Source organism: Polyodon spathula, chromosome 12 (genome assembly GCF_017654505.1).
Source record: "Polyodon spathula isolate WHYD16114869_AA chromosome 12, ASM1765450v1, whole genome shotgun sequence".
NCBI classification, from domain to species: Eukaryota; Metazoa; Chordata; class Actinopteri; order Acipenseriformes; family Polyodontidae; genus Polyodon; species Polyodon spathula.
Genome location: NC_054545.1, coordinates 27,415,566 through 27,440,462, shown reverse-complemented (window position 1 = coordinate 27,440,462; position 24,897 = coordinate 27,415,566). Strand labels below are relative to the sequence as shown.

At 35.5% G+C, this 24,897-nt stretch overlaps 1 protein-coding gene across 1 annotated transcript in view; it reads left to right on the top strand.

Moving 5' to 3' along the window:
* LOC121324524 (macrophage colony-stimulating factor 1 receptor 1-like) overlaps window positions 1-16,059 on the top strand; it is a 29,266-nt gene extending 13,207 nt beyond the window's left edge. Inside the window, exons 8-21 of the mRNA XM_041266521.1 lie at window positions 78-192; window positions 2,919-3,112; window positions 4,049-4,161; window positions 4,455-4,581; window positions 5,323-5,427; window positions 5,530-5,640; window positions 5,900-6,059; window positions 6,792-6,871; window positions 7,115-7,224; window positions 7,642-7,764; window positions 9,955-10,066; window positions 11,727-11,826; window positions 13,933-14,038; window positions 14,448-16,059. Of these exons, the coding sequence (XP_041122455.1) occupies window positions 78-192; window positions 2,919-3,112; window positions 4,049-4,161; window positions 4,455-4,581; window positions 5,323-5,427; window positions 5,530-5,640; window positions 5,900-6,059; window positions 6,792-6,871; window positions 7,115-7,224; window positions 7,642-7,764; window positions 9,955-10,066; window positions 11,727-11,826; window positions 13,933-14,038; window positions 14,448-14,570 (1,679 nt within the window). The 3' untranslated portion in view covers window positions 14,571-16,059. The remainder of the gene's footprint in view (window positions 1-77; window positions 193-2,918; window positions 3,113-4,048; window positions 4,162-4,454; window positions 4,582-5,322; window positions 5,428-5,529; window positions 5,641-5,899; window positions 6,060-6,791; window positions 6,872-7,114; window positions 7,225-7,641; window positions 7,765-9,954; window positions 10,067-11,726; window positions 11,827-13,932; window positions 14,039-14,447) is intronic.
* Window positions 16,060-24,897: the final 8,838 nt, after the last annotated feature.

Genomic DNA, 24,897 nt, shown 5'->3' with positions numbered 1-24,897 from the left:
CTCGTTAACTTTATGTTTGTGTGCTAACTTTGTGGATGGTTATTGATTTGGCTTTTGTGTTCGTATCCCTCTGGCAGAGAAGCCTGTTGCTTCTGTACGCTTTCAGAATACCACAAACCAGCTGCTCTGCAAAGCTTCTGGTTACCCAGCCCCCACCATTCAGTGGTACCAATGTCCAGGAATCCAAGAACGGTATGGAAATGTATTTTATTGATCCTCACAAAAGATTATCTAAATACAGTCGCTCTTTTACCCCAAAACAAGGTAGAAAAGTCATTTTTTAGCTCCATCACTGTTTAAATAAGTTCATGACAGGCACCTGACAACTAGGGATAAATAACTTTTCAGTAGACCAACATGGAGGAAGGGCTACAACCTTTTAATTTAAATTAACAGTTAGTAATTAAATATATATATATATATATATATATATATATATATATATATATATATATATATATATATATATATTGTAAACGATCCTCGCACTCACGGAGTTCGTTGCCCCTTTTAAAGTAGACCCAGGACACAGAAACGGAATTGCTTTAGCGCTGACGCGCACTTTTAATAAACATAAAACAAAACAGAAATAAACACCTAACTCCGTTTTGGAGCTCTCACTATACACCAGCCGATCCCTGACTCACACACAGGACGGCTAAGCCGTTTACCTGACAAACACCAAAACACAAACGGGCTTCTCTCAACACTCTCTTCAATACGACTGGACACACACGCAGTCGGGCTCTTCACTCAGCACTTCACCTTCAATACGACTGGACACACACGCAGTCGGGCTCTTCACTCAGCAGCCCCGATCAGTCTGGCTGCCTCCCAAATACCCTGCACCTGTCTCTAATTTATAATTATGACCAGGTGCAGAGGATTAACTAAATCATTAAAACAATTACACAATTAAACCCCATAACACCCAAATGTGCATTCTCACAAGGTTTTTAGCAGGGAAGGATTTTAACCCCCTCCCTGGTACCTTACAATATATATATATATATATATATATATATATATATATATATATATATATATATATATATATATATATATATATATATATATTTGCAAAAGTATTCAGACCCCTGACCAATTCTCTCATATTACTGAATTACAAATGGTACATTGAAATTTCGTTCTGTTTGATATTTTATTTTAAAACACTTGAACTCAAAATCAATTATTGTAAGGTGACATTGGTTTTATGTTGGGAAATATTTTTAAGAAAAATAAAAAAACTGAAATATCTTGCTTGCATAAGTATTCAACCCCCTTGAACTTTTTTCACATTTTGTTGTGTGAGTGCTTCAGAATTTCATGCATTCTAATGAGAAGTTTTTTTTTCGACTTACCTGCACACCATACTCCACACTAAGGGGGAAAAAGGTTTTATTAAGACAAAAATTATACATTAAAAATACAAAACTGAAAGATCATAATTGGATAAGTCTCCACCCCCATTTGTTAATACTTGGTGGAAGCATCTTTGGCAGCAATTACAGCTGTGAGTCTTTGGGATAGGTCTCTACCAACTTTGCACACCTAGATTTGTCAACCATTTTTACCATTCTTCTTTACAAAACTGTTCAAGCTCTGTCATGTTCCTTGGGGAGCACTGATGGACTGCAATCTTCAAGTCACAACACAAATTTTCAATTGGATTTAGGTCACTCTGGGAGACTGAGACTGGGCCTCTCAAGGAGATTTAGCTTTTTGTTCCTTAGCCACTCCAGTGTAGCTTTGGCTGTGTGAACTTCCATCCCAGTTTCACCTTTCTTACAGAGGACAGCAGGTTTTTGCTGAGGACTTCTTTGTATTTTGCTCCATTCACTTTCCCTTCTATCCTGACAAGTGCCCTCATCCCTGCCAATGACAAACAGCCCCATAACATGATGCTGCCACCACCATGCTTTACGGTAGGGATGGTGTTCTTTGGGTGATGTGCTGTGTTGGATTTGCACCAAACATAAAGCTTTGCATTTAGGCCCAAAAGTTAAATTTTAGTTTCATCAGACCACAAAAATTTTTGTCACATGGCTACAGAATCTCCTGAGTGTTTTTTGCATACTTCAAATGAGATTGAATGTGGACTTTCTTGAGTAATGGCTTCCTTCTCGCCACCCTACCATACAGACCAGATTTGTGGAGTGCTTGGGATATTGTTTTCACATGCACACTTTGACCAGTCTTGGCCATGAAAGCCTGTAGCTCTTGTAAAGTTGCCAATGGCCTTTTGGTAGCCTCTTTGACCAGTCTCCTTCTTCCTCAGTAATCCAGTTTGGAGGGACGGACTGATCTAGGCAGGGTCTTGGTGGTGCCATACACCTTCCACTTCTTAATAATTGTCTTGACCGTGCTCCAAGGGATATTCAAGGCCTTTGATTTTTTTTTATACTCATTCCCTGATCTGTGCCTTTCAACAACTTTGTCCTGGAGTTCTTTTGAAAACACTTTGGTGCTCATGGTTGAGTCTGTGCTTTGAAATGCATTATCCAACAGAGGGAACCTGTAGGAACTGCTGAATTTGTCCTGAAATCATGTGAATCACTACAATTTAACACAGGTGGAGGCCACTTAACTTGGTGTGTGATTCTGAAGGCGATTGGTTACACCTGAGCTAATTTTGGATTGTTATTATAAGGGGGGTGGACACTTATCCAACCAAGCTATTTCAGTTTTTATTTTTGGAATTAATTTTCTACAAATTTCTAGAATTTGTTTCACTTGGAAGTTGTGGGGTAGGATTTGTAGATACATTTTAAAAATATATATTTTAATGCATTTTAATTCCAGGCTATAAGGCAACAAAAGGTAGGGTAACTATTGTAGGACTGGACATTTTAAAACAATACTTTGCCAAACATTCTGAATTTGTGTTTTTTTTATTATTCTTATTGGCCCTGTAGCTGCACAGAGAATGACACAGGAAAGATTGAGGAGCTAAGGGGAAATATTATCATCTTGCAAACAGCCCCCTATGGAAACATTGAGGTTGAGAGCTCTGTGACCGTGGGGACATTCAATGAGAGGATGACTGTGGAATGTCTGGCATCAAACTTTGCAGGAGAAGATCATGCATCAATTCTGACAGAAGTCATAGGTGAGTCCTAGGTGACTTTATCTTAATTTCCAATTGTCCCTCACCAATGTTTATAGTGTAAAAGACTTATAGTCTTTTATGTTTATAGTCTAAATACAGTTGAGTTCAGCAGCACTGTATTATAACTGCAATGGCATAACTTTGTAAGACTTGTGCTTCTAAAGGTCTACATCATGACATGATAGCATGTATTGCTGCTTAACAGGTCAATAACAGCGCATTGAAAACATCATGTTTTTATGGCCAATAATTTTTGAAAAGTGTGGTTATATAAAAAAAAAAGATGTAACTTCCTTTTTTATTTCTCAATTTTAAATGTGTCCATTATTAAAATACTAGCATAAGAGTTAAACACAGAGAACCAAAATAAGCAAGTCTTGGGTCCACAGACAGAAAACGTTCCCATCAGTTGGTATAACTTTAATTCTAAAACAAGTATTTAAAGATATAAACCTCCAGCCCAAAGGGAGCGCACAGTATCGGCCACTCATTCTGTACAGTAAGACACAGTATTCACAACTTTTAGCTGACAGCTAACACTTTATTAAGACTGGAATGTCAAATTGCGATTAGCATGAAATAAAAACAGTCACCAATCACAATTCTTAAATTAATAAAGAACAACTTACAATGAGTCTAGCTAACAATGAGGAATGAGGAAATACATATGAATAATCACAAGAGTGAATTACAGTGCAGCCGATCCTTGCATTATCCATCACTTCTCCATGCTGTGGATATACTGCATGTGTGCATAGGAATGAAATGAAGAAAGCTGTTCAGGGCAGGTTCTTAGAATTTGGAATGAAGTTGAAAGCAAGCTCCAAGCCAATTACAGTGAGTTATACAATGTTGTTGTTGTTTTTTTGTTTTGTTTGCTTTGTTTTTGTTTTCTTGTTGTGCTGTGTTAACTGTACATAACCATCTGTTTTACAGAAAGGTCCTACTTAGTCAACGATGAGCTGTTCAAGCTGACTCTCACAGCTTCCATAGCTATGGCAGCTTTCTTCCTGATTCTTCTCATGATCCTTTTATACAAGTACAAACAGGTCAGATCCTTATAAGTTATAGCTAACAAAACAATAACAAAAAGATGACTTATCATGCAGTGCCATTTGCTATACACCTATGAAATATGTTGTTTTGAAAGGTGCACAGTGTTGTATTTGGAATGTCCTCTTCTCAATCACCATAAACAGTTTATAAAATGTCTAAAAATGTAATTAAAAAATAATGACAAAAACAACAAAAAAAACTTCTACTTATCGTTCATTGTAATGTTGATCAAACCTGTCACAACAAAGTTCCCTTAATGGTTGTACTGCAATGTCTCGGATTTCAGAAACCCAGGTATGAAATCCGTTGGAAGATCATTGAAGCAAGTGATGGGAACAATTATACATTCATTGACCCAATCCAGCTTCCCTACAATGTCAAATGGGAGTTCCCCAGGGAAAAGCTACGCCTAGGTAGGGCTTTCAAAACACTTTTAAAAAACATTTGTGCTTACACATAATTACAATGCTATTATTCATATTTACAATGCACTTAACATGGTTTTTGTGCGGTATTTGTAAGTACATAATTGTATCAGAAAAGAGTTAGGGTTAGGGTTAGGGTTATATCATGGAAAACATCTACACATTAAGTACATTGTAACCATGAATAATAGCATTGTAATTATGGGTAAGTATGCATGTATTTACTAAGTAACTACTGTGTAAATGTACAGTAATTAGAGACATTTTGTGGAAAGTGTTCCCGAGGTTCTTAATGAAAACAGGAAGGCAGCGTAGTCATGATGTTGAGCACTGCATGTGAGAACAATTGTATAAACACCTCTTTTTTTCCAGTGGAACATTTGCATCTGTCTATTGTACAAAATTAGCAGCAACTAAGATGTCCAGTAATTATAGGCTTCAGTTGTTTATTTCTTTTTTTTATGTTAGCAAGTTTTTTGTTTTTGTTTTTTTCATGGGAACTTTTTCACATATTCAGTAAAATATATAATATGTAGAATTTACAATTCTTGTCATAGGAAAACAAAATGGACACATAAACTAACAATCTTTTCTCAGGAGTTACACATTAAGATACGTTTTTGTTATTTTTCACATACCCGTGTCCCTTTGCATTTGTGAGCAGCTATGCCACCTGAGATGTTTAAATGAATGGAATTGAAAGATGTGGCCATGCTTCATTTCTTTTAGGAAAGATCCTGGGTGCCGGTGCATTCGGAAAGGTTGTTGAGGCAACAGCCTATGGTCTTGGGAAGGAAGACACTGTGCTTCGAGTAGCAGTAAAGATGCTTAAACGTAAGTGGATTTGCAAACTGTAGCTTGAAAGATAAAACTAGACTAGAGCCAGCTACCCGTATAAGCACTATATTAGACCTGTTAATTACTATATATTTATAGCGAGTGCCCATTGGGATGAGAAGGAGGCCCTGATGTCAGAACTGAAGATCCTGAGTCACCTGGGACATCATAAGAACATAGTAAATCTGTTGGGAGCCTGTACACATGGAGGTCGGTGTATGTGTGTGTGTGTGTGTGTGTGTGTGTGTGTGTGTGTGTGTGTGTGTGTGTGTGTGTGTGTGTGTGTGTGTGTGTGTGTTTTAAAAAAAATTTAAAAAGTGAAAAAAAAGATATACCCTTTGGAGATTAGTTAGCTGGTCTGTTATAAGTTAAACAATCAAAACAGACTTTAAAAATCAGTATTTAAGTAACTCTTGAGTCTTTAAATATTTTTTTCCCCTACAAATAAACATGTTTTCAAATTGTTTAGGCCCAGTCCTTGTTATCACTGAATACTGTAGCTATGGAGACCTACTGAATCTCCTCAGGCAAAAGACAAAAAGTTTTCTAGCCAATGCGGTCAGTGAGCCCATCCTGGAAGAGAGCAGTGACTACAAAAACTTGAGCATCGACAAGAAGTACATGAGAAGGTATTTTTACTAAAAGATAAGGGTGTTTACTCAATTCATCTAGATCAGTGGTTCCCAAACCGGTCCTGAGGACCCATTGTGTCTGCTAGTTTACATTCCAACTGTGCTCTCAATTACTTAACTAGACCCTTAATTGGACTGATAATTTGCTTAAATAGACTTTTTTAATTATTTTCAGCTGTTAACAGTTGCCTATTTCAAGTTAGCTTATAACATTGTTACATTGTTAACATTGCAACTGTTTAAGAGCTGAACAACATTTAAAATGTCTAATTAAGGAAATGATCAGTTGAGGGTCTAGTTAAGTAACTGAGAGCTCAGTTGGAATAAAAATCAGCTAATTGGTTAACTTTGTGATAACCAACATCTATAACAGTGTATGTGAGTTTTTGTATTTTAGTCATTGAAAGTAAGTAAAATGACAGGTATGAGCTTATTTCAGAAGTGTTATTTAGATATGCCACTGTATAGATCAATTGCACAGACTCCATGGTTTTAAAAGTGAGAATTTTAAAAAATAAATAAATAAAAAATACTGCTAATGCTTTTTTTATTACTCTCAATTTTACCATCAATATTACCATCAATTTTCAATTTTTTTACTACTTTAGTATACATTGAAGATGAAAATTGTTGAGGACAATTGTACAAAAACAAACAAGCACCCTGTCAAACCTTTAAAGGGTAGCCATTTCAAATGGTCACTGATTCCATATTTTGATATTATTATAGTGACAGTGGTATTTCAAGCTCCTCTTCGGATGGTTACTTGCAAATGAAGTCAAGTTTTACTGGTTCCAGATCTGCTCAAGGTAAATAACAGAACCACTTTAAAATATGTACAGCAGCATTTGAACAGTGAGGGTTCAGTAACAGTGGCTTCTACAATAGTTTCACTCTGTGCCACCTGTTAGTTTTCTTATTTTAATTATTAAAAACAGCAGCTAACTTCCCCCACAGTTTATATCAATACAAAGATCCCTGTATTCCCTAGTGAGATTCTGTAATACGCTGTCTTTTAGTGTGACCATTGTTTGGCGCTTCTCTGTTTTCAGTCTCCATGTGTGATGAGATACAGGAGGATAACTGGTCCCTGGACATGGAGGACCTACTCAGGTTCTCCTATCAAGTTGCTCAAGGTCTGGACTTTCTTGCTGAGAAGAATGTAAGGATTACCATTCATCTTGTACTAGTTTCATTCAAGCTGCAGCTGGTATTGTATGCTATGTTGTCAGCTTCAGCCTGGTTTTCAATTCCAGTCTGAAAAGGATTATTTCAGGGACTTTTCCTGGGAGATTTCTTTCCAGCAGCATCCCTGTGCCGGTTTTCAAATGTCGTTCTTAGAATAATAAGCACAGTCCAGGCATTAATGTATTATAGATTGTTAAAAAAAAAATAAAAATCAACACATCTGTTTGCAGCAGAAATGTAATCGAAATGTTGACTTTTCTATCAAATCTTGATTACTAATTTCATAAATTCTTATATCTCGACCGTCAGTGATGGGCAAGCAATGTTTAAAAAATGGGACCTTTTTGTCAGGTTACCTTAGTGATCTAATATTTGTATGTTTTGTGATCAGTGTATTCACAGGGATGTGGCCGCGAGAAACGTCTTGCTAACTGACGGACGAGTTGCTAAGATCTGTGACTTCGGGCTGGCGAGAGACATCATGAACGACTCCAGCTATGTGGTGAAAGGAAATGTGAGTGAGAAAGCGTGTGTATTTACACAGTCAAGCCTCTATAGCAGTGGGCGGCAATTCAATTTGACGGTGAGCCACTTGCAATGCCCCCCCGCCCACACACACACACACACACACGCACGCACACACACACACACACACACCCCCGCCCAAAAATTACTGCCACGTCAATAAAACAAAAACAGTAACAAAAGAAGTAACAATTGTGATCCGTTTTCACAGTTTGTTGTGTTTCAACCTAAAATCTTGATGCATTTAAATGGGATTTTTTTTTCTTTGATTTATACAACCTATTCAACACTTTAAAGAGACAAGATCATTTTTATTGTGAAACAACAGTTAATGAAAAATAAAACCAACTGAAATGTCTTGGTTAGATAAGTATTTAACCCCATGAGTCAATACTTGGTAGAACCACCTTTGGCAGCAATTACAGCTGTGAGTCTTTTAAGTCTCTACCAGGTTTGCACATCTGCATCATGGAATATTTGTTCATTATTCTTGGCAAAATTGTTCAAGCTCTCTCAAGTTGGATGGGGATCATTGGTGGACAGCAATCTTCAAGTCTTGCCACAGATTCTTAATCCGATTCAGGTCCGTGCTTTGACTGGGCCACTCTAGGACATTTACTTACTTGTTTTTAAGCCGCTCCAGTGTCGCTTTGGTTGTGTGCTTGGGGTCATTGTCCTGCTGAAAGGTGAATCTCAGTCCCAGTCAGGTATTTTGCAGACTGAAGCAGGTTTTCCTCAAGGATTTGCCTGTATTTAGCTCCATCCATTTTGCCCTCTACCCTGACGGGCTTCCCAGTCCCTGCCAATGAAAAGCATGCCCTTAGAATGATGCTGCCACCACCATGCGTCACAGTAGGGATGGTGTTACTGGGGTGATGTGCTGTGTTGGGTTTGCACCGGACATAATGCTTTGCATTTAGGCCAAGTAGTTACAGTTTTGTTTCATCGGACCACAGAATCTTTAACCACATCTTTTCAGTCTTCCACGTGCCTTTTTGCAAATTCCAAGCAGGATTTTACATGGGCTTTTTTTCAGAAATGGCTTCCTTCTTGCCACTCATTCATACAGGCTAAATTTGTGATGTACCTCAGCTATTGTTGACACATGCACAGTTTCTCCCATCTCAGCCATGGAACGCTGTATGTCTGAGTTGTCATTGGCCTCTTGGTGGCTTCTCTGACCAATGTCCTTCTTACCCGGCTGCTCAGTTTGGGAGGAAGGCCTGCTCTAAGCAGATTCTGGGTGGAGCCGTTTACCTTCCATTTCTTAATTATTGATGCCTTTGATATTCAATGCCTTTGAAAGTGCTTCCTGCAATCGATGAAGCAGCAACTAGAACTAGCAGTATATTTACATGCATCGTAGTTGCTGAAAACTGAATTCATTAACAAAGCAAATTTGGAATCATTCTGGTCCACCTATGTATGTCCAGACTACTTACAAATGCGAAGCAGCTTATTCCATAATTAATGCAATATTAAAATCAGATGCGATAGAAAAATCTACGTATCGCCGTCACATTTATCACATTGGGTGTTCTAAAGCTGATCACAGAACGAAAGTGTCATTTTTCTCATTAAATTTGTTATAACACAATGAAGCATTAAAAAAAAAAAAAATGTATGCTATTTTTGAATTTTGTTTTATGTTATTATGCATTCGTATCTGTCATATGATGATTCCGCTACCATAGCGAGGCATAAATGTATCATCACAATCAGCAAGTATTGTACTTTGGAATCAATATTGCAAAACACTTCATTCTGCCTTCTCACAAGAAATATATGAAGGTCATATGGAGAATCCTCCATGACAGCCCCCCTGTGGTAAAATTAAAATTAAGTTCTACTCTCACTCAGACCTTGATACAGCCCTGCCAGGAGGCCGACCACTGCTCTATAGTGTGATTATTGAAAGCAGCCCCTGTTCATCTGGAAATTACCAATTTGATGCTTTCTTCAAGGAGAGTAGCTGTACTAAACTACCGTTTCCAGTTTTGAAATGAGGTGTACTGAGGTGGAAATAATCTTTACCCTGGATTACTTGGTAGTTTTATGATTGTGGCAATGTTGGGGAAAACGTCTCACAGTTGAGCTGAGGGTAAGAGGTACTGTAGGTACTGTAGGCAGACAGCTGCTGTTTGTAATGAACTATATTTCTGGTTACATTGCTCTGCAGGCACGTCTCCCAGTGAAGTGGATGGCCCCAGAGAGTATCTTTGACTGTGTGTACACTTCTCAGAGCGACGTCTGGTCCTACGGCATTCTACTCTGGGAGATCTTCTCATTGGGTAATGGAATACTGTGCATTATGTTCTGAAACATTGGGTAAAGTAGTGCTTAGTAGAAAGCTTACACATGATGTGTGTATTTTGCAATTTACATTTATTTTTAGGACTGTGTTTATAGGTTTAAATATGAATGGAGACACTCTTCTTCTTCTCAGTGATAACAACCCACAGGTTGATGTAATTTGGCTATGAAAGCTGTTCCATACATATATATAAAATTTGTAGTATTAGAAATTAAATTAGATAATGCAACATATAGAAGAATAAAAGAAAGTAAATGGATAAATAGACTGAACACAATTATGCCAGCGGGACTCAACAGAAAATAATAAACTAATTAATACCAATAAATATATAAAAGTTAAAAATAATTAAATAAACAAAATTAATTCAAAAGTTGTGCATGCTGATACGCTGGGGAGACCATATCAAGGCTGATCCTCAGAGCCAGCATTGCATGATAATATAAATATAAGTTTATATAAAATAGTGTTAATTAGAATTAATAGAGATTTAAAGATATAAGTAAAAGTGATGTCACATATAGAACACCATTACATCATGTAAGAATAAATCATGGATTTGAATATAAAAAATAACAAGTAGTTGTTATGGCGTCAAACACCTATAAATACCTCCAAACGTTGAGCAGCTGGCTCTTTGAGCTAAAATATATATATACAGTGCCTTGCAAAAGTATTCAGACCCCTGACCAATTCTCTCGTTATTACAAATGGTACATTGAAATTTCGTTCTGTTCGATATTTTATTTTAAAACACTTAAACTCAAAATCAATTATTGCAAGGTGACATTGGTTTTATGTTGGGTAATATTATATATATATATATATATATATATATATATATATATATATATATATATATATATATATATATATATATATAACTAAACATATTCAGATTTTATTAAAAGTGCGAGGAAAATGGTGACCCTTGTTGCCTAAATTTGATAGCTTCCTTGTTAGAAGAATTTAAACATCTGTCAGACTGTCAATAGCAGAACCTCTTGGTCTTGGATCCAGCTTAATACCCAAGTGAAATGTGTTTGGTGAAACCAACTTGGCATAAGTCAATATTACTGCATCCACATCACAATCTATTCACTCAGATGTATTTTTTTTATTTTTCATTTCTTTACAAATATAAAACAGTATATAATCATTGCAAACAACAGGCTCCCAAAAAATATATGATACAAGATCTTTACTGGTAAAGTTAGATATTAGATGCATGGTTCTGCTATTGTAAGACAGGCTTTCGGGCTGGATCTTTAAGTTTCACACAAAGTTTTGTTGAATGCTAGCATCTCTTTTGTGCTTTTTTTTATGGAATTAATTTTTTTAAATAAGTGTTTGGGTGGGTAACCCATAATGTTGAAATAGCATGATTCAGCTGAAGCCATGATTACACATAGGGCTAAATATTCATGATGGTTATATTACAGATGTTGCATAGAGACAATATTTATAAAGCAAGTGGGAATGAGGAACTGGGTTTGGAAAGTATTATCATTATGATTATTAGGGACAATAGTCACATGATGCATCATTCTGTAAATAGTATTACCTCCTAACAACTAAAATGGCCTTCAGACATATTACTGACGGATGGATTTTGTATAAGAGATATTCTTTTCCAGGCAAGGGCCCATATCCCAGTATGCTTGTAGACAGCAAGTTTTACAAGAAGGTAAAAGATGGATATCAGATGTCTAGACCTGATTATGCTCCTCCTGAAATGTAAGTCTAATCGACAGTTAAACAATTTATTAAAATTAAAAAAATAAAAACACCCAGAAAAAGAAAAATAATCAAAATACGCTTTGTTTAATATTTGTGATCGTGCATGAAGCCTGAGAGATCCTGATCACACAGTACGTTCCTCTTTTATATTTTATAAAAAAGATACACAAGTAATGTGGTTAACAGAAACACACACAAAGCAATTATGTTTTACTGTAAAAAAAAAATGCAGCTTTAAAGCAGTGTTTATCATCGGAAGACCAATATGTAGATCTTCCCTATTTGTTTGAATATTACAGCACTGAAAAGCCTACATTGAAACGTACATTTTGATTAAGTGTTTGGACACAGGGATGGAAACGTCAGGCTTTGTGGTTCCATGGATGTGTTATCCACAAATAATGAGCAAATGAAGAATAGCAAAAGATATCCTGATAATTGTGTAAAACACCATATTTCTCCAAATATAACACTCAGCCATTTACAGATATTGAAGAATTTCTGCATGTATTAAGATGCAAATAAAAATGCTGTCACTTGTACTTCACAGTGTACTAATAGTTTAATTTCTCTTTTTAAATGAATGAATCCATTACACTTTAAAATAATGGTTGGAAATGCCTATTAACTCCAAAGGAATAGATGTTACACCTGTGGTGTTCCACTTGAATTACAAATCTGTGGTCATTACAAAATAGCTACAAAACAGATTCAGTCACTTCAATAAAATCCTATAAAATGACATTGAAGTGTATGTGAGTTTACAACCATTAAAAATGTATCTGATGACCTAGTAACAAGTTTAGACTGCCAAATCACTAATACAAAGAAAATACATATGCCATATATGTATATTATGAACTTTGTGTATATATTTAAAATATGGTGCATGCAAGCAGTTGTGTGATATGAGTATGGTTACCACCTTTTTCACAGACCAAACCCAGACATATTTCTCAGTCAGCCTAGCTCTATCAAAACTAAAGTATGCTGTAATACAGTTTAACACAATCCCACTAGATCTCAGTGCAAATCAATAACCATGCAGTATACACAGTCAGTATTGTGTCCTTCAAATTTCTAGCAATCAAACTTGCAAGCTAGAAAAATAGTAACTATATCACGGTAGGTTAGAGGCTAATCTTACCTGAGACAAGTAGCTGTGTTGATGAGTAATAATTTGAGGTTGAAAAGCCTGTTTATGATACTCAGAATTATTTTACAGCCAATGTGTCATGCTTTTAAACAACTGATGTACCGTATAACTGAACATTTTGACTGGTATTAAATTTTCAGATTTACTACCTTGGTAGATTTTGATGGTTAATCACTAACACATTCTACTTTTAATTTCAAAAACATTCAAAGACATGTTTACTTAATGAAATGTGTCTGCTAAAACAGTATCTCATTTACAGTAACTAGTTATAGCATATACAGTGTCACTGCAGCAACTCAGAGAATAACAAATAATCAGTAATTGAAAAGGATTACTAACTGTAGTACACTTTAACTATAGGCATTTGCTAACTCTCAGTTTTAAAACTTAGCTATGGTTCATTAACATTGGTTCATTAACAGCGCAATTATCACAGTATCATATAGTAACTGTAGGACAGTATTGTTTTGTGTGAAAACTTTAACAGTAAAGCTAAAACTGAAATGCTTTAAATTTAAAACTGGTTAATAGACTAGCAAGCACTGACAATGTCGTTTATATATATATATATATATATATATATATATATATATATATATATATATATATATATATATATATATATATATATATATACAGTGCAGAACTAATTTATTTTAACATATTGTTTAGGGACTTTGCAATACCTGAATGGTGGGTAGTAGCATCTACATGTATCGACAATAACAATCCAAAACAAATTTGCATTATTGTTACAGATTTTCTAACAAGTCTGGTATGAAACAATTTTGGCTGCTTCTTAATTAACCCTTGTAAAAAAAAAAAAATAATAATACAAAACTGCTTAACCTAAAAAAGAACAGTCCTACAGGTGGCAACCCTATTTATGGGATAAGCTATCCATTTATGAAAACATGCTTGTACCCTACCTTCCATTGCTTTAGATACACCATCATGAAAATGTGCTGGAACTTGGAGCCAACAAAACGACCATCTTTCAACAAGATCGGGCAGCTCATTGAAAGACTGCTGGGAGATCAAACCAAGCAGGTACAGTAAGAGATGCAACCAATAATAAAATGTGCTCTGAAAATTCATTATGATTAGTCAAGGTTTCATTTGACAGATATCTCAGTGGTCTACATGAATCATACTAATATTGACCATCCATTTTAGTGGGTTTTTCTGATTAAACATACATAAAAATGATATGCAGAAGTATATGTATATATGTATGCACTGTATATCGAACTAACACCAGAATGTTTATTTAAACTATGAAGTCACCATAAAGAAGTTGCTTTCAAGAAACATTAGAAAAGGGCACTAGAGATTCTAACGAAAACCATTTTATGATGTTCCATTAATGCTAAAATCATTTTCATATTCAAACATTCACCCAGGTTTCTGCTTCTAAAACAGAAGTGTGTGACTGATATTTTCTTGCTGTTATTAACAGGACTATGAAAACATCCAGTGTGCCACCACTAATGAAACTGAACCCTGCAGTGACCCAAAGTCATGTGACCAAGGAGAGGAGGCCCAGCCCCAACTGAAGACGAATAACTATCAGTTCTGCTAAACTAGCCACCTCCATCTTCATGGACCTGCTGTACAGTGGGTCACTTTTCAAGAGGCAAAGTGGTGCTTTGGAGCTGGTCCGGGTGAAGCTATTCAGTAATCAGGGCTCTGGCTTTATATCCAAATTTCACAGATGAATCATGTTGAGTTTGTAGCACTGTCTTGTCGACTATGTCAGTGCATTATTGCATTATTACATTTCTTAATAGACAGAAGTCAGCAACTATTTTTATTAAAGGCGCTTTTTGTTAATAAACTCTACTGGATGCAATATTACTCCAGTAAACAGCCTTATGTTTTTAAAGGTGCCTTTCTGTATTATAAATTGCTAATAGAAAAAAACCTACCCTTCCAAAGAATGAAACTTTTTTACATAGCCATTAACTGTTCTCATGCGGCACTGTGTTTATTTTTATCACACATATTTCTTATTCAGGTGGACGATCCTGAAACTAGCAGAAACATAGTGTGAGATCCTCTTTTTTTCAAGCGCTGTCATGTAAGTCAATGTGAGGGTCACTTGCTGCAAAATCAAAATGCCACTTCAGCAAGATTTTCAGAGGGAAACGAAAGTTCGGATTATTGCATTTTTCATTGTTTACTATTGTCTGGCAAACCACTTTCTCAGGTTACTTTAAGATCAGAAGCCAAATGATCCACAAATTGGTTTTGGCTTATATAGGCCTCTAAGAAAATTGATGGCCCTAAAATCAGAGAGCTAAGACAACTTACTTACATGCAACAAGAATGTCAATACATTTTAGAATACGGGTGTGTTTAACTAGAGTTGTGGAAAGGTGTTCCACTAATCACAACTGGAATACGTTATGCTTTTGGTGAAACTGTACTAAAAAATGTGTCTTGCATGTTAACATCTGATGACAGAAATGTGTATTGACATAACTATTGCTTCCCTTTTTAACAGGAAGTTGGCAGGAGAATATTGAACTTGATGTGACTTTAGCTGTTGTCACCCCTTCTGTTGCTGCACTAATTCAAACAGAAGTCAAAATTATCAATTCTGTTATTCAAGTCCATGTGTAGTTACAATGTAGTAACATAGTAAATGCTCAGACCCATGTGAAATTATAATTACAAAATAAGCTAGCAACTATCAATAATATAATTGCAAAATATGCTAGCAGCTATCACTAATTTTCATTTTGTAATAAGTCTGTACACAACCATATATGTAAAGTGTAATTACAGTGTAGTTAAAGTGTTACAGAATGTCACTTTCCAGTAGTGTAAACACACCCAATGTGACTTGTTTGTATCTTGAGATGAAGACTCTCAGTTTACGTTCAAAGCCCTCAAGAGAATCTCCTGCACCAGTCCACTGAAATATAAAACTCACAACTGACTGGGCATACCTGTTTCACCCTTGTTTTTAGCTACCTATTATACTTTGAGATGTTTAAACATAATTTTGTTTATGGCTATTGCATGGTTATAAACCATAGATAATGCTTTATTAATAGTCTATAACATAGTTATTACACATATATTATACATTTATAAAATATTAGTAAGCAACACTTAAAGTGTTACCTTTTTTAGATCATGGGTTTGATGACTTAATACTTTTTGATAAAATCAGCTACCCCCATTAATATTTAATATAATGGTCAAACTGTTTTAACCATATTAGTTGACTAGAAAATAATTTGTGGCATCATAAACAGCACTAACTGGGTAACAACGCACTGTCACATAGTTTGCATTTGTCTTCTTGCCAGCTGACCAAAAACTGACCAATCTGACCAGAATAAATTCATGTTGTGGGGGTATTCTCTCTTTTTAATTGATCATAAGAAAACCTGCATAACATATTATAAAATGTTGCATTTAATGTAAGTGGTTCTTAAACACCTACTTAGACCTTTTTGATTGCTTGTTTCCAAATGAATGATCTTAACAAATTAAAATGTGTTCAGATGAATAATAAATATTTTAAGTATTTTGATTAATTAAATCTCTTCAACTGTTCAGAGACGATTTATTTAAATTCATATCACTGGCTTAAACTGTTTCTTAGCCCCACATACACATATTTTAGACAGATAAAATGTTACATTGTCACATGATTTGAATGAAATGAGGAATGCTTTTAGTCCCAGCACATGGAATTCTCCAGACAAGCTCAAGGCCAAGTAAATGCAATGCTTTCTTAAAAAAAAAACTTGGAGTATTCTGTTTAAACCACCCCCAAACATCAGAAATGGGGGTTGCATTATCATGGACAGATGTAAGTTTGCAAATCCAGTAGTAGTTCATGTGTAATTACATTGCCACTAATGAAACATAAACGAAAGCATTCCCAGTTTCTATTGGGTGTTTGTGAGCTCAAGTCATTTCGATGTGTATCTACTGTATACAAGACATGGACTAAGCAAACATTCAAATAATCTGGTTTCGATGATAGGGCCAGGTGAAAGATGGCTTTAAATGTCAATTTTGATTTTGGGATTGTTTGTTTGGGGATGCACAGCCAACAGCTAGAGCTTAAAGTGTACATACAGGCCCTTTTATTTTATTGTTTATGTAAGTGTGTATATGGTTGAAATTTTTTTTTAACATTTTGACTACTTTTTTAAACTTTTAAAATGCATTCCCTGCCTCAATAGGGCTTTACCTGTACCCGCATGAACCTCTTAGAAATGCATTTCCCATCATCCTCCTGCTCACATAAGTAACCAAGATGAATTTACCAGTGAACAGGAGAATGATGGGAAATGTAATTCTGAGAGGTCCATGCGGGTAAATGTGAAGCCATCTTGAGGCAGAGAAGGCAATCTAAATGTTTTAAAAAGTGGTCAAAATGAAATAAATAAATAAATAAACACACAATACGTAGGCAGTTTTAATAACACATGGGAACATGTAACACAATAAAATAAAAAGGTCCTTATGTAGCTTTTAATACTTTTGATTATTTAAAATGACACAGTGCCCATCATTATGTATTCAGTGATGTTTCCTGTTTTCTTCTAATATAAATTAGCACTGGGTAATTAATTTTAAACATTACTTAATGTTTTATTTTATTTTGTTTGGTTTATTATCTATGTAGCATACAGCACATCAACTGCCATTATAGATGATTTGAGCATTGAGATATGGTATTCCAAAAGGTTTGAGTGTTGATCCTAAGGAATTTATGGAGTCAATATGACTGGTAAGATACTGATAAAGTCCAAGCTATGGACTGGTTTCACAAACAGTGGGCTTTAACAAGGTGTTTCAATTTCAGCAAGCAAAATAAAACAATATGTCTTACCAAGCCAGCTTGTACAGCTTGGAACTTATAATTTTTTAAAAAGCCCCAGGCCTGGGATATACACTGCCATTTTGGTCTCTCTGTGTTTGTTTGTTTCAGCAAAGAGTATTTGTGAAAAAGAGGTCCCAGATTTCTAAAAACTCATGGAATGGGAAGATTTGTTAATTGTAATCTTTTGCAGCTAACAAAATTAATAAGTATGTTCAAATGTAACACAGCTTTCTTCTATTTTGTTGTTATTGTGTTTTTTAAATAAATCATTTTGAGACTTTTCTGAATTGTATGACTGTCACCAATAAAGAGCAAGCATACTTTATACTTGGGAACGATAAACATTTAACACATGCATAATGTGTCCCTTTTTGTGCTCCCTGTGTGAAAAGGTCAAACTATGTGTAAAATTTGCAGTAATACTTTAATAATATAGGGTTATAAGCTTTCAAATTGGGTGAGCAGTACAGCACCAAAACCAGGATGGCTTTGAAACCTGTGTTTTTTTTTTTTTTTTACCAAATCCCAATTTCCAAAGCACTCAGATTATGTACAAGTCTATAATTTAGCCTATACGGTAAGCTCCCTAATTAATCTCACATAATTTGTAGCATGGTTCAAAACCTTCTGGAATTTACTGCTCTTTAACTATGTTTAATACTTGCCTAAAAGAAATTTTAATATTGTAAAATGTTAACTTATTAGGGCATTGGTACCATTCTTTTATTTTTATTGTCACTGGTACTAAAATAAACAAACCACATTTAATAGCTTGTTTGTTTCTTTTTTGTATGAGTCAAACTCATATGAATTTACATTTTCAATCTTGGCATGTTGTATTATTATCTTGGTGCATTCTGCATTAATCGTATCCAGTGATAATTGTCCCTTTAAAATGATTATACACATTTTAAAGGGACAATTATACAATAATATGAATAAAGGTGTTTTTGCATTAAGAGAGCAAATCCAACTACATCCATGAATAGCCTTGCTTATTTTATATTTGGGGATACAAGGAGCTACATAATGCTGCTTTACTTCCTAATATAGCATGCAACGTATTGACTGGAGTTGTATGTCTGCTTTAACATGTTAGGCATGAGTATTTTGTTCTGTGTTTTGAAATTTCCTCCTGGAGTCTATTTTCAGTTGTTTCCTGTAATTTCAGACAGCTGTGGTATTTGCACAATTGTAACTGATGTAATCTGAATTTAAAGAAACACATTGAAAGACAGGTTTCCGATGTTCTTCATCTTGCCCAATGTGCTGAGCTTTCATTCTGTCAAAAAGATCGACGTGATGCTTTTTTGGGGGATTTCGATAACATAAAATAAAATAAAAACAAAGAAAGCATTTTAATAGAATTATTAGGTCATATTTAGGTTTAGAGTGATTTATGTTGAGAGATTGAGAGTGATTAAAATGGGATGAACAAGTTATACTGGTAATCCTATACCAGTATATAGCATTATAGTATTTGTTTGCAAAATCCACTGTGTTGCCATTGTTGGTAAAGGTATGTAAAGAATTGACCCTGTTACTAAGTTTCTGTGTGTGTTTTTTTTTAAGCTACAGAACTACTATGCAACCACTATGGTCCACATAGCTCCTAAATAAAGTATAGGGGTTATAGCTTTGTATATCAATTAGTTTGATTTTTAGAGATGAAAAAATGTGTCAAATCAAAATTAGGGAAAATAATTAAACATCAATATTTGCTAGTCAAGGTGAGTTTGTTAATGCATTTGATGCAAAACTCTAGAAACTTTTACGTAGCAGTTGTCAAAACTGTACAGTCCAAATTAAAGGTTATGAAGGGTTTTTTCACCTCTGCAGAGAGTCCAGCAAAGACTAACTAGACTAATCCCAGGGCTAAAAGTATGAGCTATGAAGACTGGATCAGGGAACTGAATCTATTTACCCTGAACCAAAGAAAGATTACAGGGAACTTGACTGAAGTTTTAAAAATTCTAAAAGCAGTTGAAAAATGGAAAAGTGACCAGCTTGCTTTATCATGGTAACAATTATTGCAACAGAAGTGGTGTAGAGGGTATTCTGGACACTTCTCTTCTGAAACAGTTTGAAGAAGTTGCTCAATACTTTAAAAGGAACAAAATACTGTAATTCACCCTAAAACCACAAATCTTGGAATTTAAAATTCCTTTTGTGTCATCCGTGCATTTGTTTGTTTGTCATCCCTTTACCACATGAATGTACAATGCACAGCATATAACAATGTTCAAGCTATGCCACTGACACAAAAACAGGGATAATTCAAGTCCTGAAGGCTTTTTCCTGTGACTGCATGGATAACTTGAATACCTAGAGCACTATACCCTAAACAATGCGGTATCAGTGTTGTAATGTATTCTGAGAAAAAGCGAGTTAAGATTGGGAGAAACAGAACTGATCTTAGTCAGAAGAACTATGAAAATAATTCCTCTTCTTTACAGAGAAATAAACCATCCATGTTCTATTTACAGAATAGCCAAATGTGGTACAGTGCATGAGGACCAACATAGAGCTAACAAAATAGTTCCAGTAAATTTTAACTAATACTTATAACTGTCTTTGATGGACTCATTTTCCTGTGTAAAAGATGTGCACACATTCTAGAACCTATACGCCATTTCGAATTAAAAATGAATTCTGTCCACCTACTCACAATTTAGTGATCGATACATTTTGTAAACTAGTTGAGAACTGTATGAAACAGAAGTGAGACAACAACTCTCCGATACTGATTTTTATAGGAAACTTACTGAAGATCCCACTATGAGCTTTAAATCTGAGATTGATACTTTTTTTTACAATCTGCATTTCAATAGGGCTTTATATCAGACAACTTGCTTAATTATTTGAAATGCAATTACCCTATAAAACCTGTATTATATCTAGTACCTAAAGTGCACAAAACACTGGTCAATCCACCTAGACATCCAATAGTCTCTGGTCACTTACTGAACCTTTATCTATTATAACTATGTTGACCATTTTCTTAGACCACTTGTAGTAGAGTTACCCTTGCATATTAGGGACACAGGTGATTTTACTGACCAACTTTCAAATATAAAATTGGACAGTCTGAATATAATTTTAGCCATACTCGATGTTGTTAGTCTATACACTAATATTCCGCATGCAGATGGTCTACAGGCATTAAGATTTTATCTAGGTCAGCACGCTAATTCATAGACCCCACCTACAAATTTCATTTTAGATACAAATTAATGCTCTTTTTTTGGTCATGCTTTATTTTAAGAAGCTTTATTACGAGTAAAAACCAGCGCCATCTAGTGAGCTGCCACTTTGAACAACGTTTGTCTGTTTTGCTTTCCATACACTTCTGGGCACTTGATGGTACTAGTGGTTACTAATCCAGCCTTTAAAGCCTTCATTATGTGACAACTAGAACAGAAGATCAGTTCCTGAATGCATTATAACAACCCTGGGTCTGCTGTAACCGTGTTCAGGAAGGTTCTGTAACCCAGAGTTAAAGGTTCAACTGCAGCAGGTGCTCAGGGACATCAGAGAAGGGAGAATTGGCACCAATCAGAAGCAGCATGCAGCGCAGGCAGGAACCGGTTTCAACATTGTTGTCACAAATCACAGGAGAAGATGTTGTAACAATCAAGGGATCGAAAGCAGGAAGCCATACATGCTTGGAATTGATGGCTGGCACACCATGGGCGTGGCCTAGATGGGCGGACAAGTAGCAGGCTTCTGAGACGAATAGTGTGGTGTGAAGCAAAAAAGAGGTGGGGTTGCGGAGACTAAAGACAGCTGTAGAACAGAGAGATTGGAGAGAAACAGCCAAGGAGATCCAGAGGGAAGCGAGACTAAAGAGAACCAAGGAAGAAACTAGAGGCTGCACTTAGTTGGCTGTAGCACACAGCTAAAACATTGTGCTTTGGACTTTCTTTTCTTTTCTTATTTGTCACAGTCTGAGCGGCACTACACTGCTCAGCTGTAGTTGTACCACTGGCTGGTAAAGTGTAGAGTCCCAGCTTAATAAACTGCTGCATTCCAGAACCTCAAATACTTTTGTGAGTATGTCTTCAATTCCAGTAAAAGCTACAGTATTGTGAAAGAAACTTACAAACTAAGAAAATGTAAACTGAAGATGATTATTTGTTTAATGTTTTGTGGTTATAACATTTTAAATGAACAATGTGAAACTGACATCATGCAGTGGAAGTTTCATGATATTTAGCTTGGCAGTAAACAGGCTCAAATCTACAAGTTACCAACATCTAGAACCCATGTTTTCAACCACTGGAGTTACACACACTTTTCATTTAACCTTTAGGTCTTTGTAGTCTCCTGATTTTTTGACTTGATGATTTAAGATCTTTAAACATTCTATTTGTAGTAGCCTGGCCCCTTGTGGTTTTTGTGTGATAAATCAGCAGTGTGAAATTGACCTTAAAACCTACAGGTTCTGTTTAAAGACCTCCCAAAATTCTTAAACCCTATTAGCTCCAATATGTGTTATTTTGTGAATGAAAAACAATCGCTGATACTATCCTGTAAGCAAAGTAACTATATCTGGGGTATCACTGCATTCTGCATACATTTGAAAGAGGGGACAATGACTTATTTAGGGATACCTTTATATTTTATAAGCAATACGGTATCTTGTGGTGAAAAGAAAATTGGTTATCCTACCTAGCTTTTTAAATATGCTACCTTTAGCTCAGTTTATTTCTCCTGGTCATGATCATAAGAAATACATGAAATCTAATGTTATACAGAGGATTCAAGGAATTTTGATAACAGTGAAGAATATCGCCACGACATGGACAGACTCCAATCTATTATCAACAACAAACTACACTCAAAACCATGTCTATTCATTCATTCCTTTTACTCTTGAAAAACATTAGGTGGCAGTGGTATAACATGCTGGGCTACCTTTTGTCCCTGTTCATGAAACCTTATCTGTTTTAAACTGTTTCTGTTGGGTTAAACCAATTAGATGTGACATCTTGCCATGGGAGAAAAGGGTTCAACCATAGCATTACTCTAAACAAGAGTAAGAAAACGCACTATTTCAATTTTCCATACAGCTCATGCAACACGTCTGGTTTAATTGCATTTAAGAAGACACATGAAAGAATGCATTGGACATTCACCTTGCTACTGTGCACAACCTAATCAGATTCAAGCTCCCTTTTCAGCATGGAAACCTGCTGAGATTTTTAAATGGATTCTAGTAACTAGGCTGAAAGGCGTTGATTCTTCCAAACAGCATTAGCACTGTTTGCAGATTCAAAAGAATCAATTACAAAAGGATCATTTCCTTGTGCATGTAAACACAGTACTTGGAACCCTGTCAGGTAGCATTTGGTTCTTGGAAGCATTTCCAAAGCATGAGGCTTCTGGAAGCTCCAATTCTTGAAAAAGGAATAAATGGCAGAAATGTAAGAATGATCCCCAGTCATTAGATATATTATTATTAGATAGCTATATTATTTATTCTTCAGAATAAACAACACCTATGTAATTTTTTGTCCATTTTTTGTTGATAAGAAACTATGAATAAAAATACCATACCAAATTTACCATAATATGTGCAGTGATATATACTATAATGACATATATAAAATCACTGTGTTGACAAAATGTCAGTTTATATGTGTTTATCTTGGCACTAGAGAATATGACATGTTTAGAGGTTGGGGGAAAAGGCATATATTATTAAAGGTACTTGAAAAATAAATGCATCTCAATATGTGTTGGAGATTATTTTTAAAAATTTTTTGAAGAAATAACCCCAACAAAAAGCTTGTCATTTCGTAAATTACATGTCAAAACAAGTGGGTCTCAAAAGTATTCCCCCCCCCCCCCCCAGACTTTTCCACATTTTATTGTGTTAGAACATGGACTCAAAATTGATTTAATTAGAAGTTTTTGCCACTGATCAATACAAAAAGGTCCATAATGTCAAAGTGAAAAATAAAATCTACAAATTGTTCTAAATTAATTACAAATACAAAACAGAAAATAATTGATTGCATAAGTATTCAATATTTGGTAGAGGCACTTTTGGCAGCAATTACAGCCATGAATCTATTTGGATAAGTCTCTACCAGCTTTGCACATCTGGACACTGCAATTTTTGCCCATTCTTTTTTGCAAAATTGCTCAAGCTCCATCAAATTGGTTGGGGACCTTTGGTGACCAGCAATTTTCAACTCTTTCCACATATTCTCAATTGGATTGAGGTCCGGGTTTTAACTGGGCCACTCCAGGACATTGACCTTTTTGTTTTTAAGCCACTCCATTGTGGCTTTGGTTGTATGTTTGGGGTCATTGTCCTGCTGGAAGATGAATCTTCTTTCGTTTGGTCTCAGAGTATCCCACATGCCTTCTGGCAAACTCTAGCTGAGATTTGATGTGAGTTTTTTTCAACAATGGCTTTCTTTTTGCCACTCTCCCATAAAGAACAGCTTTGTGAAGCACCCAGGCTAATGTTGCCGTAGGCACAGTGCCTCCCAGCTCAGCAGTGGAAGACTGTAAATCCTTTAGAGTTGCCATAGGCCTCTTGATGGCCTCCCTGACTAGTGCCCTTCTCGACTGGATACTCAGTTTTTGAGGATGGCTTGTTTTACACAGTTGTGCCATATTCTCTCCATTCCTTAATAATGGACTTTACTGTACTCCGGGGGATATTTAATACCTTGGAAATGCTCCTAGCCCTGATTGGTGCTTTGGAAGAACCTTATTCCGGATTTGCTTTGAATGTTCCTTCATCTTCATGATGTAGTTTTTGTTAGGAAATGTACTAACCAACTGGTGGACCTCCCAGAGACAGGTGTATTTAACCTGAAATCATATGAAACACCTTAATTGCACACAGGTGGACTCCATTCAACTAATTATGTGACTTCTAAAGACAATTGGTTGCACCAGAGCTTATTTAGGTGTGTCATAACAAAGGGGGTGAATACTTATGCAATCAATTATTTTCTGTTTTATATTTGTAATTAATTTAGAATAATTTATAGATTTTATTTTTCACTTTGACATTATGGACTTTTTTTGTGTTGAC